The 15,728-nt window shown below is 40.2% G+C and overlaps 1 protein-coding gene across 1 annotated transcript in view; it reads left to right on the top strand.

The window, feature by feature from the left end:
* Positions 1–1,972: 1,972 nt before the first annotated feature.
* The window catches only part of ccdc39 (coiled-coil domain containing 39), a 33,500-nt gene continuing 19,744 nt past the window's right edge, over positions 1,973–15,728 (top strand). The window contains 10 exon segments of the mRNA XM_036597717.1: positions 1,973–2,156; positions 4,257–4,376; positions 5,786–5,932; positions 6,989–7,147; positions 8,513–8,605; positions 9,034–9,162; positions 11,956–12,147; positions 12,686–12,789; positions 13,167–13,299; positions 15,530–15,724. Coding sequence (XP_036453610.1) covers positions 2,067–2,156; positions 4,257–4,376; positions 5,786–5,932; positions 6,989–7,147; positions 8,513–8,605; positions 9,034–9,162; positions 11,956–12,147; positions 12,686–12,789; positions 13,167–13,299; positions 15,530–15,724 — 1,362 coding nt within the window. The 5' untranslated portion in view covers positions 1,973–2,066.

Genomic DNA, 15,728 nt, shown 5'->3' with positions numbered 1-15,728 from the left:
AGAGGTTCAAGCAGGAGGTTTTATAAATGCTGGCAACCATTTTTGACACATTTTGAGACTGAGCATTCTCACTCATTAAACATCTTATTCTTATTTTCCCCTCTTTTGTTTTTCTCCCCTTTCTTCTTGACTTTAGCTAGGTCTTAGAATATGTGTATGCAAGGATTACAGTTGGGGGGTTTAGGGAAGTGTTTGTGCATAAACATTGAAAAATCAATAAAAACATTTGAATGTTTATATATATATATATACACACACATATATATATATATATATGTGTGTGTGTGTGTGTGTGTGTGTGTGTATAAAGCAGTGCAATGTTTAGCTAACCGCTAACAAAATGAGTTTTGCCAGTCGAACAAAATCTGTTCAGGTTTTGGGAGCCGGATTTCTTCCACATCAGTGCATCTTTAGAATGATATTTGTACATGTTGCCCAATTTTCCTTAAACTTAATTTAAGGTGAAGAAAAATGAGGCGGTATTAAGCTAACTGCTAACAGTCTGTCACTCTGAGGCGTTAGATCTATGCCGCACGTTTGGGAGTCTGTCAGGAGTCCTTTGGGTGATGCGGTACATTGTGTGGTCCAACTTTGATGGAAAAATAGTGCTGTGTTTAGCTAAATGCTAACAAAATCAGTTTTGCTGCTGTCAGGCGTTAGCAACCGTTAGCTAATCTTTCTTTCACCAGAGTAGTTTCAGCTCTTATCCACAAAACCTGATCCAGCTGATAACTGTATTCGAATATCATCGGTTGTCTTTTGGTTGAAGGTGAAACTGTGGAAAGTATTGCACCAGAAGGAAGGTTGGTGGCCGCGGCCCTTCAGTTATTTCTTTACACGCTTGGAAATGTTTGGAAAGGTTGTGTTGTGTGGAACAGTATGAATAAGGGCTCTCTTTGTTGTCAAAGGGGCATTCCACCAACTTTTCCAAATTCAGATGTTTAATTGTGCACTGTAGAGAAAGAATTGTTCACAGAGTGTTTAATCCCTCTAATAGAGGAAATAGGAATGTTGCCTGGTACCTGAGATGTTGCTTTACTAGTTTTCCTGAAAAAAAAATCCCTGATTTACCTTTATTTTGCTACAATGTTTGAAGGGGAATTCCACCAATTTTTCAAACTTTCTGAATAATTCAGTCCCTTGAGATGTAAACAAGTCATTAAGAGTGGTTTGACATGAAATGGCTCATGGTTGATGTCTACAACACCAGTCTAGCTATTTTATTTACAACCCAGAACCACCACTTGTCTTCTGATTTGTGTATTAAATGTTGGTGAGGGTAAAATAGCTGTAAATCTGAAATAATATGTTTTTCTTTTGGAGCTGTTTTGCCTTACGATGCTCTGCATATACCCCTCCAACATGAATGGGTAGAAAATGGAGAAAATACATTTTAAGACAAAACTTTATCATGAAACTATCATAAGACAATGTATCAGACATTTATATGCAACCATTTCATGCAATAACTTTCTATGAGAGAGTTTTTTTAAGGGCATTAAAGTCTTCAGACGTCTGGTTCCTATCACCACCACTGTGAATAATTCTGACTCGGCAAGTTTCTCTAGAACAAAGCATTTCACAGCAAACAACTCTGAATGACTTTATTTACACCTCGACCGTTTAATTATGTAAAATTTTTGAACATAATTGAATATAATTCTTTAATACTATCAACATTACATATATGAACTCAGAAGATGTTTACTGGCCATTTTGGAAATCAAATAAAATGGATATACTATATAATCCAGTGGGTTTCCATACAACGCACCATTTCGTACCAAACCACTTTGAATGACGTACATCGAATGAATTATGCAGGAATTTTGGAAACTTGCTGGAATTCCCCTTTGACATAGCTCATTGTATGCGGCGTTTGACTTTGGCGCCCTCTGCTGGCGGAAGGCGGTACATTTGTTGGCTACACTGTTGCTAGGTAACGTAGCTATAGGACAACACTGGGCTGAGAGGGCTGCGCTCAGCCCGCTGCACCAGTAGACAGTTAGCATTTTCTATAAGTTTTAATCCCTATTTTAACATTTTCCCAGTGAAGAGCGACAACAATGGCCAGCGCAGTTTTATCTGAGGTAGAGTGGGACGAAGGTTTCGCCATCCCAGTGGCCAACGCAGAGAATAAAGCCCTGGAGGAGAAGGTGAGCGAGTTTATCGACGAAAATCAGCAACGTTAATGCTAACTAAAGGGGGGATCCACCGATTTGTCAAAATTTGTACATAAGTAAATGGTTAAGATGTAAAACAAAGTCTGTCAGAGTGGTTTGGTGTGAAATGCTCCGTTCTAGAGAAACTTACAGAGTCAGAACTGTTCACAGTGGTGGTGACAGGAACCAGACGTCGTCTAAAGAGCTTAATGCCTCTAAAATCTCCCTCACAGATATTTATTAGCTACATTAACAGTTATATGGTAACGAATATGCTGCCTGATGCCTGAGACGTTGTTTTACTAAAGTTCTCAGGTAAGGTTTTGGCCTAAAACATCTATTTTTAAAAGCTATTCATGGCGGACGGGCACGTGCAGGGCGTTATAAGGCAAAATAGTCCTCAGAGAAATGTATTTTTCCAGATTTATGACTTTTTTACCATCATCAACATTAAACATAAAAACCCAGAAGACTCGTGTAGGTTGACTGGTGCATTTGGATGGTAAATAAAATGTCTATATTGGTGTTGTAGTCATGGTGACCCCTGGTTCCCATCACCATCACTGTAAAGACATCTGAGTTGGCAAGATTTCACATCAAACCTCTCTGAGTGGATTTGTTCAGTTTACGTCTCAATGACTGGATTATACAGAATTTTGAAACATCGGTGGAATTCCCCTTTACCTTAAGGGTGACGGTCTGTTCTACTGACCTTCTCATAGGTCTGTCTTTTAGTACTTATCTTTCTGGCCTGTTTGGCAACTTTAAGCCACAAGTTTAGTTTAGTGCTGCTACACAGTGACCTGCAGTAATGAATTAACGTGGCTAAGCTGCCCAACAGAGTCTGCATGAAGTGAACCCGAGTGAACCCGAGTCTCCTCTGTCAGCAGAGAGCAGGATTTTTCAGCACTGCCAGGATTGTTTGATTGCCAGATCAGTGTTAAATTACAATTGACCTGTTTTACTTTGTGTCCCACCTTTTACAAAGTGAAATACAGCCAGTATAGAGATGTGTAGAAAGACTTTCCTGCCAGAGAGAGGAGAAAAATCACTGCTCCATCTCCTCTGTAGCAGCAGAATTTAAACATATGGACTTAATATCTCAAATTAATGACTTATTCTCTCAATATATGGACTTAATATCTCAAATTAATGACTTGTTCTCCTAACGTATGGGCTTAATATATCGAATTAATTACTTGTTCTCTTAATATATGGACCTAATATATTGAATTAATGACTTTTCTCCTAACATATGGACTTACTATCTCAAATAAATGACTTATTCACCTAATATATGGACTTAATATCTCAAATTAATGACTTATTCTCCTAAATATGGACTTAATATAATAAATTAATGACTTTCTCTTCTAATATATGGACTTAATATCTCAAAATGATGACATTCACCTAATATATGGACTTAATAACTCAAATTAATGATGTATTCTCTTAATATATGGACTTAACATCTCAAATTAATGACTCATTTTCCTAAAATATGGACTTAATGTCTCAAATTAATGACTCATTCTCCTAATATATGGACTTAATATCTCAAATTAATGACTTATTCTCCTAATATATGGAGTTAATATCTCAAATTAATGACTTATTCTCCTAATATATGGACTTATTATCTCAGACTAATGACTTATTCTTTTAATATATGGACTTAATATCTCAAAATGATGACTTATTTTCTCAAAACACTGATTGTATCAAATAATTATGTATTCTACTGTAAATATGGACTTATTTTCTGGAGATTGAGATACCAGGACTTATTGAGTTTCAAGAAAGTAAGCAAGTATTTGGGGATAGTAAGTAAATTAAATCATAAATCAGTATTTTCGGCATCGTCACTGCTTTCAAAATGTAAGTCAGTGTTCTGAGAAACAAGTCATTGTTAAGACATAGTAAGTCGTAGCTCACATTTCGGTTCATGTCACTGTGAAAAATGTAGATAAGAATGTTGATGCTCTGCTCAGCTTATTAGCTCTATCTTTGTGCTGAATGAACTGAATGAGGAAAAAGAATGAAAGTGTTTTGGGCTTGGAGCTTAAGCTTACTTCTCTCTCCCCTCTTTAGCTGCAGAGGAAACAGAAGGAGAAGGCGAGCATCGAGAACAAACTGAGTGGGTACAAGGACAGGATAAATGCCATGGCTGAGCATCTGAAGAACGTCCAGCTGGAGCTCTCTCACACTCAGGTAACCCTAAAACAGCACTGGAGAAGACAAATTCACAGATCTGACCACTGTCACATTCTCATCGTTAACTCCACATCCTTAAAGGGGAATTAAACTGATTTTCCAAACCCTGCTGAAAAAAGACCTTTAGAAAGTATTAGGATTAAAACCTGGTTTTGCTTTCTAATCGGAATTGGCAAAATGGTTTCCAATAAAGACCACTAGTTTCCTGTAGAACACCTTTAGATCCCATTAGGAAGCCATCAAATGCATTTAGAAACAGCCGGTGGTCACCTGTTAAACCATTAGGATCCTTTACACTGTGATATCAACCCATTAAAAAGCCAATACACATTACAAAACCATCAGGAAGCAACAGAAACACTTGGTTTTGGGATAGGAACCAGACGTCCACCTCTAAAAGCTCCCTCGCAGAAAGTTATTAAACGAAAAAGGTTACAAATTTGCTGTTTTGAGAAGGTTTTGGCCTAAATTGTGTATTTTTTAAATTCATTAATGCTGGAGAGGTTCATGTAGAGGGTCTTAAGAAATAGTAGGAAGTGTTTTTATCCATTTATCACTGCTGTGCCATCATCAGCATTACATAATAAAACATAGAAGACACATCTAGGTTCACTGATGATTTTGGATAGTAAATAAAATGTGGATATATTTGCGTTGTAGACATCACAACACCTGGAGCCAGATTCACAGAAGCTTTCCTACAGAAAACAAAACTAATGACAAACAGTAAGAAGTTCATAAGAATGTTCTTAAATGCAGTTCTGATAAAAAAAACTAACATTCTGGTGCCTCAGGCGTCAGAACTGCTGCTCCATTTAAGGTGAAACACAAAATTCGAGCAAAAAGCTGGTGAATATCTGACTTCAGCTTCATATAGTCAGGGGTGGGTGATAATAAATAATTGCCCCCCTCTTTGAAGGCATATGATGCCCTAAATGTAACTAAAGCCCAGCAGTGAGGAGCTGAACTTTACCCTCCTCTGCTGTCACTGCAGACTGGCAGGGTCGCCTACAGAGCAGCGCTATTAGCCTGTTAATGAAGTAATGCTCTTTTTATTTGAGGGTCCCATTTTGTAGGGAAGATTTCAACCACTACCGCTTGTAACTCAGTTTCAAGGGGCAAGAAAACACTCGAAAACAAGCGTTTGGAGTAAAAATAAGAAATGGGATTGGGCCTAAGTGTTCGTCTTAGGATCCTTTGTAAGTTTTTTTCTAAAGAAAGCTTTGGTAAATCCGACTCCTGAGTCGGTGATCTTCCTTATCTCCCTACAGTGAACTATTTCACATCAAGCCACTCCGAATGACTTTGCCCCAAAGACTAAATTCTGCAGAAATTCTGAAAAAATGGTTAAATTCTGCTTACATTCTCAGCGATTTAAGGTTGACTGATTCCTGATGTTTCTGCAGGCGCTGATTAGAGCCAGAGAAAAAGAGACAGAGTCTGAGATGCATTTTAAAGCTCTGGCAGAGAGAGAGATGGGCCGCCTGCGTCAGGAGATCGCTCAGCTGGAGAACGAGCTGGGGTCACTGCGGGAGAAGAAGAACTCACAGGAGGTTGGAAATCATTCCCTTGTTTCAGTGATTCAGAATGAACAGCACCAGTCAAAAGACTGAACACGGCTGGGTGCATGTATAGTTTTCATCATCTTAAAGGCTTATGCTTAAACACTATACATTTTTTTAATGTTAATAATGGCAATAGTAGCAGCGATAATAGTCCTAGTAATAACAATGATAATTATTATTGTTATTACTATTAATAATTTTGTTTTTTTATTGTTATTATTACAACTACTATTATACATTCATCACTTTTTTTATATCGTGATATCATATTGTTATCGTCTGAATAGTAGAAAATACCATGATATAAATTTATAGAACTCAATTTTTTATCACAGTCAAATGCCCCCACTTGTCCATCACTGCATCCACAAAAACAAGTTAAGACTGTATTTTGCACAGCAGAAGTCATATATCAACGTCCAGAAACGCCGCCGACTTCTCTGGGCTGGCGCTCATCTAAAATGGCCTGATGCGGCATGGAAACGTGGCCTGATGAGTCAACCTTTCAGATTGTTTATGGAAATAATGGACACTGTGTTCTCTGGGCCAAAGAAGAAAAAGATGTAGATTGTTATCAGCATGAAATTCAAAATCCAGCATCTGTCATGGTTTGGGGGCGTGTTAGTGAGTAACTTCCACATCTATGGAAGCACCATTAATGCTGAACACGTTTTGCAAGAACATATACAGACTTTTAGGTGCTGACAAGTTTGGAATGAGCATATATGTGCAAAAAACGGTGAAGTTCATAAGGTAACCTTAAATACTGGACCTCATTCACCAACCGTTCTTAAGAAGACGTTTCTTCTTAAAGCCCAGTTACTCAGTTGAATTGGGGTTGTAGAACAAATGTGAAACTTCTTTGGTTCTGTTAAAAAGCATCACAGGTGGCTCTTAATGAAGCTGCTGAGCGTGTCCTTCTATGAGTACTGTATGCCTTACTTACCTGTACGTCTGTGGCTTGTTGTCCAACTTACGTGGCTTGCATTTGGTTTCCCCTGTCATAATCTTTTAAAATTGTTGCCCTGCCTTTCTGGCTTTTAGAACAACATCTTCAAAGTCACCCAGAAGCTGGAGGAGCTGAAGAGCCGACTGAACTGGGACCAGCAGACGCTGGACGCCTGGCTGGAAGAATCGGCACGCAAAGACGAGGACACCATGGCCATCATCAAGTACGCTCAGCAGGACGAGAGCAGGATCCGAGTGAGTGCATTGTGGGGTCACACAGACAAGTCACAGGAAGACTGCAGCACTTAAAGCGATAGTTTGGTGCAAACTGGACAAATAGACGTTGCATAACTAAAATAGTAGTAGCTGCTAAGTACTTTTGTCAGTGTATACAGATAATGTTATATAGTGTTGGAAACCACATATGTCTGGTGATTCTAAACACGGTGTAGAAGTCAAAGACCGCCGTTCATGTTATACATCCATACATATTGCAGTTAGAGACCACCCTTCAAGTTATATATCCATAAATATTGCATATTGCTCTGCTTCTGGTTTATACACCCAGGAATATTGCACAACTATTAACATGTTATCATTTACAGTGTTTAGTCACTCGGTACATGCACCACTGCATTGTCACTTGCATAATAATTATGAGATTTTACTTACTTATTTTTGTACTGCACATTATATTTTATGGTTGTTTTAGTATATTTTATTATATATCTTTACCTCTTTTATTTGCGCATCTGTATAATAGCGCAATACTTTTGCTCTTGTTTTACTCTTTACTGCTGTAATAGACAACTTTTCCTTTTAGATCTATCTGTCTATCTATCTATCTATAATTTATTTAATTTCCAGTCAAAACAGCCATTAAGTACAAGCTATTCATTTTTTAGCAAAAGAGGAAGAAAACATATTTTAATGAGAAAAATAACAGAAAATACAACTTTTTTCAGTAATTAGTGTGTCCACTCTTTACCTTTATTTCAGTTTATATTCTTTTCAGAAGTAAGTTGCATAAATGAGTAACTTGTATTTAAAAGCAATTTTGACTGGAAAATAAATTAATGAAGGGTGTTCTCACTTTTGTACAGTACTGGGTCTTGGCTGAATAACTACATTTGAGGTTTGGGGAACACTTTTTGCCCAAATGCTGCTGTAAACACCTTTAAACTCCTTTGAACACAGGACCTTTAGGCTCAGTGCACCGTCCTATCACAGTGGTTAGTGCCACTTTATAAAGAGGTACAAAGGTAAGTATTTATACCAAAAAATGGTCTGTCAATCAACTGTGAACGATGTAGATTTGCTTTTTCTCTGCCTTAGTCTAAAAAACAGTTAAAGTACTGTGAGTAAAAATAGTTCAAATTACATTTTTGATTCATCTTATGATGCAGTTATTAGGATCAGTTGGATGGTGTTTGTCCTTTCTTCAGACGTGGAAAAGTCTCATTATGAACTGTACGTAAAGCTGAATCTGAGACATTGATCTGACCTCCTAGATCAGCTGGAAATGATCCATCCCTCTCATTTATGTCCCGTGAACTTTTTCTTGTGTTGTAGAAATGAGCTACCGTAGCATTACTGCTGACTTCTGCATATACCACACAGGAACTGACTCTGAGCATTGAGAAATTGACTCTGGAGGCCAACCGGAAGAGGAAGGCCTTGGACAACGAGCTGACAGAGACCATCACAGCACAGGTCAGTTAAACAGGCATGCAGACTGTAGCCCATTTTTGCTACACGGTTTATCATGCCCCCCCTGTACCCCTTTGGCCCATTTTTGACCACAGGGCTTGTCCAGGTATTATTTGGGCAGTGCATCATTCTCAGCACAACAGTGACACTAACATGGTAGTGTGTGTGGTGTTGTGGGCTTTTTACCTGTCAGTATCAGATCACCACTTATAAATATCCAGACAAGAGCAGCTCTGTGGTCAGAAACGGACCTTTGATGAATGGCTGCAGGATGGCTAGCACAAACTATGCGGCAACAGATGAGCTACAGTCTATAACTGTACATGTGCGAGGGTGGGGCTAAGGGTTATGTTCAAATAGACGACTCAGGAGAGATTGTAAAACGGCTGTTCTATTGTAAACATCTCACTCTGTTTGTGCTCCGAGCTCAGATCGGCCTGGATAAGACTGCAGAGACATTCCGGCAGGCTCACATGGAGAGGCAGGAGCTGATCCGCCAGTGGGAGAACACCATCGAGCAGATGAGGAGGAGAGACCAGGAGATGCAGCAGTGCGCTTTGGTAACCAGCAACTGTATTTAAGCATCATCGTTTTTTGTTTTTTAGGGCATTTTCACACCTACCTTGTTTAATGCAGTGGGTGAACACTGCACTCTTACTTCGGTGCTTACTGAACAAATGAACCGTCCGGCAAAAATCTAAAGTCTCAGCTGATATTAAGTGAACCCTGGTTCGGTTCACAGCTGGTGAGAACGCTTTTCTCTTCTAGCAGCACATCAGCGCTATACTGTCCACATACACCGATCAGGCATAACATTATGACCACCTCCTTGTTTCTACGCTCATTTCAAAATGACAAACCATTCAGTCATAAAGAAGCAGAAGTCAAGTGTGGTTTATCTTTATCACTTTGATTACATGTACGTTAAGCATCTCTAGGCAGCTGAGGTGAGTTTGGGTTGCTTGTGTCAATGTTAGGATGCGCTGGTACTTGTAGTTCGGTTTCTTTGGTCCAGGCCAAAGCAGAAAATGATGCATTTTTGCATTTTAGTTCTGGTTTGCTTAGCATCCACACTGACATATTTAACACTGAACCACAACATGTAAACAAGCTGATTGGGCAGATTTTATGACGTACAGTAGCTGTGAAGTTTCTGAGTTATGCTGTTCTCTGTTCTGTCTGGGCTCATTGTTTAAGTCTTGTATTAACTGTCTTCTGATTTTAGACTAATAAGCCACGAGACTCCCTGAGTTAATGTAGTTTCGCACAACGCAAAGCAGGACGAAATCCCTCTAACAGCCTCAAGTGTCTTACTGTTTTTACAGAACGGAGAAACCTCGGCACCTTAATTATATCGTTTCTGTATGCAGTTAATTGTGTCGAGTACTTTATAATGATTTCATTATAAAACGTGCCTCAAGCATGTTTTGAAACCCAAACTATCCATTATATAATTACCAATTCAGAGCTTGTGAAGAGGTGATAAAACACATGCACATGTCAAAACAGCATAAACTGTTTAGTCTTTGTGTTTTTGAAAACTGACTTTTTTATTGTTACAGTTAAGGAGCACATTTTTCACTGCTAGTTTTCGTTTAGTAATAGTTTTAGCTAACTGTAATAACACTGCTCTAAAATGGTTACGGTTAGTTTTGGTTCAGAGGTGTATTTTGTAAGCCACTGTAACATTTGCCCAGACTGCATGAAAAAGCAGCACCATAAAGCAGCCCAGCTGTCTGACCAGTAGATGGTGCTTTTGTTCAGAGCCAGGCAGTGGACCTCGCATGTACTTTGAAGGCACTAGTGAAGTAGGGCTGAAAGCACATCGGGCTGACTATGTAACATTTGGGCTGGAAGCACATCGGACTGACTATGTAACATTTGGGCTGAAAGCACATCGGGCTGACTATGTAACATTTGGGCTGGAAGCACATCGGACTGACTTTGTAACATTTGGGCTGAAAGCACATCGGGCTGACCATGTAATATTTGGGCTGAAAGCACATCGGACTGACTATGTAACATTTGGTTCCCTCAAAGCACCATTTTTGTCCACCATGGACATCTGTAGATGTCTCTGTTATCACTGGCAATAATAAAAGCATATTGTAATTTTATATTCATTATTTTTCACTCATATAGTTTTGAAGAGTGTTTGTAAGTAGGAGACAAGATATTTTATTATGATCCAAGTTAGATGAGAAGTTATTATGTAAAAGTTATGTAAAAATCTTTTACACTTTTATCATGTTTTTGTCAATTTTTTGACATTGAAATGAAAGTGCAGACTCAAACCTGTCAATACAGAATTGTGATTCAATACTTAATAATTTCCTCTGATTTTTCTAAATGTCTGCATAATTTAAACATTGACATGTAAAGTCATTCAGAGTGGTTTGGTGTGAAATGGGTTATTTCAGAGAAACTCACAGGCTCAGAGTTCTTTGCAGTGGTGGTGATAGGAACCAGGGGTCACCATGGCTACAACACAAATATTTCATTTACTATCCAAAATGACCAGTGAGTCTACACTTGCTTTCTTAGCTTTTGTGTGTAATGGCTGATGATGGTAAAATAGTAGTAAGTTTTCTTTGAGTACTAATTTGCATAACAGCAGCGTCCACCATCCCTCCACCATAAATGGATTTCAAAAATGTGCTTAAAAAGAAGTAAAACAGCGTATCAGGCAGCATATTCGCAATATTTCATGTAATAACTTTCTCTGAGGCAGCTCTTAGCAGTCTGGTTCCTAACACCACCTCTGTGAACAATTCTGTCTCAATTTATTTGAGGCTTGAAACAGATATTACTATATATTTCACCTTGTAGCAGTTTCACAGCCTCAGTTTTCCCCCTTGACTGAAACGCACTGGTCAGGCTACCACTCATCTAGAATGTATCTAGAACTTCCAGAAGGACTAGAGTGATGTTTTGCTCTTGAGTTGGTTCCACCTATTATAAATCAGAGCTTGATTGGTTGCTTCCACTGTCCATTCCTAATTATATTGGTAGCGAATCTGTCACGTGAGGCCTTCAGTTCGGCTCCTGAAGGCCTAACCAATGGGAGCTCTAGCCTGGCTGTATCTGTCTATATGCCATGCGGAAAAATCTGGTTGGATAATTTTTCATTGGCCGCTTCAAGATTTGAACCCTTTTGTTTTTCCAACCAAGACTTAACAATAGAGTAAGAGAAGTGCTGTAATACTCGCAGAGTTTAAATACAACAAGCATCCTATTAAAAAATAAATAAAAACTACAGATTTTAATTCCTGGAAATCGTTAGGTCTCCTCTGAAGGCCTAGAAGACCCCACTGCTGTAAGTTGTGTAATGTCAACTTCCTTGTCTCTACTAGATGCTTGCTGAGGTGAACCAGATGACCCGTGAGCGAGAGGCGCTGATTAAGGAGAAGAAGAACTTCCTGGCCAGCGAGGTGGAGAACAATAAAGAGTGCGAGAAGAAGATTGCAGTTGCAGAGCGACAGGCCGCCAGGCTCCGGCAGCAGCTTCAGGAGCAGGAGAGCAACCGCATGCGCCTGCAGGATGAGGTGAGTGTTACACAGTTGCACTGAAGGCACTTTGTTGACATGACAAAGCTTGTTGCTCAATTCTGTGCGTTTTTGCTCAGATCTTATCTTTTTGCCTTGACAACTCACATTCTTACTTCTTATAATGCAGTAATATGGTGTGAATGCAGAATTCATATCAACCTAAACATGAAAATCATGTGATTTGGTTCAACTCCCGTTCTTGTTCGTATAGGTTGTGAATTCTTGTTACAGTGGAGGCTCTTGAGAGGAATCTGAAGCTCCACTTTACTGTTGCTTTTGTTAGTTTGCTGCTTGTTTATTAGTCCGTAGATTATGGAGACGGCACTGTCCAGTGTAGTCAGCTAAGGAGGTTCTGAAGGCCCCAGTGAAAAGATATTAAAGCTATATTTAAACGAGAGGGCTACAATCACCATAGTAACATAGGACTTGTTTTACTTCAAGCCTCTAGTGCGAACGTAACCTAAGACCTAAATGTTTCTCTCTGTGAGTGATATGGAGGCATTGGCATTAATGTGAAGCTGTTGCTCTTCCACAGCTGGAGACTCTGAAGGGCACAGTGGATCGCGCTGCCACAGATGTGGAATCTCTGAGGTCTAACTTAACCAGCATGAAGAAGGAGATCAACGACAAAACCACCAAGTAATGCCCCATAACATGTTTCATAAGAACAAGGTCCTTACTAATGTTTTTTTTATTTATATATTTTAAGTTGACCAGTGGTTCTCAGTTCTAGACCCACATTTGATGACTTGATAAATTCAAATAGGAGAGTTAAGGGCTCTAAGTGTTACCATCTAAGCATTGGCTTTATCATCAGGAGATCTTGAGTTCCGTCCCTGGTGGTGCCACAGTAATCCGTGACCAGGAGTCCAAGATTATTGGCCTTGCTCACATAATTGGCCCTCATGAGACAATTCCTTTAAAACCTCCCATATGATCTTGCATAGCTTATCATCTCCATTATTTCAGGATTTGTGGAGGATAAACTCACCAGCAGTTTGTGTTCGGTCTCACAGGTTGGAGGAGGCCCAGCTGCAGAACGTTGCTCTGGAGGAGAAGCTTCAGGTGGCCACAGAGGCAGCGCTCAGCGTGGAGGAGAGAGCAGAACAGATGGAGCAGATGCTCCGTGACCAGGAGCTACACATCAAAGTGAGTGTCACTTCATTCAGCCAGCTAAAGGGGGAGGCACTCCGTATGGCAAAGCATCGAAGGTTCTCACCTGAGAGAGTCTGCTTAAGGCAAACGCTGCAGGCCGAAAGAGCATGAAATAGTCACGATGCAAACTTGTTCTGAGGGTGATGGTTGGTAGGCTTGAGATTTCTTTGCACGATGTGAGAGTGTGAGAAAACACCCAAAATCACACCCCTGTATTAGTAAAATGGGCAAGGAGGGGAAGGTAAGTGGGGGGTACTGAGGGTACTGCAGACCTCCAGATTTTAGGATTGTAACTGCGAAAAATAATAATAATAACAATAATAATAATAATAATAAAAAGTTCTGGACTTCATGAAAATGAAAGTGTAGTAAAGACCCATGTGAGCTTGTTTTGGAGTGGAGTTTATGTTTTTTAATTTGAATTCACACACACACACACACACACACACACACATTTTCTAAGCCCTTATCCTTCTGGGTCGCGGGGGGAGCTGCAGCCTATTCCACCGCTCACTGGGCATAAGGCAGGAAACACCCTGAACAGGTCTGCAGGGCAGACAGACAGACATATACATTCACACACACTCAAAACCAGGGGCATTTTCAAAACCTGCAGTAACGCCTATGTTCATTACAGTGAGCCGAATTGCTTCCCTCAACTACTGCTGACCGCTTTGGAGCACATCTCTAACACAAGCAGGTTGGGGTGCAAAGAGGGAAATTAGGGTTATAGGCCAGTTCTAAGCTTCGTAGCAGCCTATTATTATAGTGTGTATATTGCTTTTAAACTTGATAACATATAATAACATAATGACGTTTTTATGAACTGTTATATCTCTGGCGGGCAGCACGGCGGCGCAGTGGGTAGCGCTGTTGCCTCACAGCGAGAATGGCCTGGGTTCGATTCCCGGCTGGGTGACCAGGGTCATTTCTGTGTGGAGTTTGCCTGTTCTCCCCGTGTCTGTGTGGGTTTCCTCCCACAGTCCAAAAACATGTAGTTAAGCTAATTGGACATGCTGAATTGCTCCTAGGTGTGAATGTGTGTGTGATTGTTTGTCTGTCTGCCCTGCGATGGACTGGCGACCTGTCCAGGGTCTGCCTTCTGCCCAGTGACAGCTGGGATAGGCTCCAGCACCCCACCGTGACCCAGAAGGTTAAGTGGCTTAGATGATGTATGTATGTATATGTCTGGCTCAGTGCACCTTCCGGTGTTAAGTCTCATACCATGACGGTGGGCATGACAAAATCAGTTAATGCATCACATATAAACAATCTGGTTGGTTGGTCCTCAGTTCATTTGCATAAAGCTTGTCCAGAATGAGAGAGCAGAGTGAGGATCTGTATCAGCGGTCTGTTGTGTCCCTATGTGTATTTATACACTCACCGAGCTGAGAATGCTGCAGTGCTGAGAATGATCCACCACCCAAATAGTACCTGCTCTGTGGGGGTCCTGGGGGGGTCCTGACCACTGAAGAACAGGTTAACAAAGTATGCAGAGAAACAGATGGAGACAGTCTGTAACTGCAGAGCTATAAAGTGCACCAATATGGTCAGTGGAGTTGATAAAATAGAAAATGAGTGTAGATACACGCAGGTGTTCCTAACAAAGTGTATATATGTGTGTATTGTCATCTCTTACCTTGTAATAACACCTTATGACATGTTCTGTTTGGTGTGAATTGTGAAAGAGATGAAATAGAAAAAGGTAAATCAGTTTGCATGACATCGTTTTTTTATGTCACGTATATGCTGCTTAAAATTTCAGCGCCCCCATCTTAAAACACCTTCCTGCGTTCCTGCACACACTCACACTCAAAGGTCTGCGCTGAACTTAAATCACAAAACCGTTCTAGGGGTTGTTACATTTTGGGTTTATTTTTTAAGGGCAGTGAAAGACACTTTTAACACACAGAATATTGAAAATCGAATGAATTTAGGCCTCTGAATTGAAACTCATTATCAAACCTGAAGATGTGTGCATCTTTACACCCCTATTGTGTAACTGCATGCATTTAAGCTGTGCGCAGGGTGCAAACGGTAACATATTAACATTAGCATACGACCACATGACACTTATTCAAGCACACCTTGTTTGTGTCGTATCAAATCAAATTTAAAATGTTGTGTTTGAACTAACCAATAACACTCTTACAACCTTTGTAAGGGTTAATCAGTGGTTGCTGAGCTGAGCTGAGATGTGAGCTGTGTGTGTCTGCATGTGCAGGAGATCGATACCCAGCTGCAGCGGCAGCGTGAGCTCCTGTTCCGGAAGAGCCAGGAGCTCCAGACCCTGAGAGCGAAAGAGAAGAGCGCCACGGCGGAGCTCTCAGGCAGCCGGGCCGCTCTCTCCAACCTGGACAGTCGTCTCAGCAAACTGGACCAACACGCTCTCAAACAACAAGAGATCATCTACAATCAGGTAA

Source organism: Colossoma macropomum, unplaced genomic scaffold (genome assembly GCF_904425465.1).
Source record: "Colossoma macropomum unplaced genomic scaffold, Colossoma_macropomum, whole genome shotgun sequence".
Classification (NCBI taxonomy): Eukaryota; Metazoa; Chordata; class Actinopteri; order Characiformes; family Serrasalmidae; genus Colossoma; species Colossoma macropomum.
Note: the sequence above shows the minus strand (reverse complement) of the source record. Positions and strands in the feature narration are given on the sequence as shown.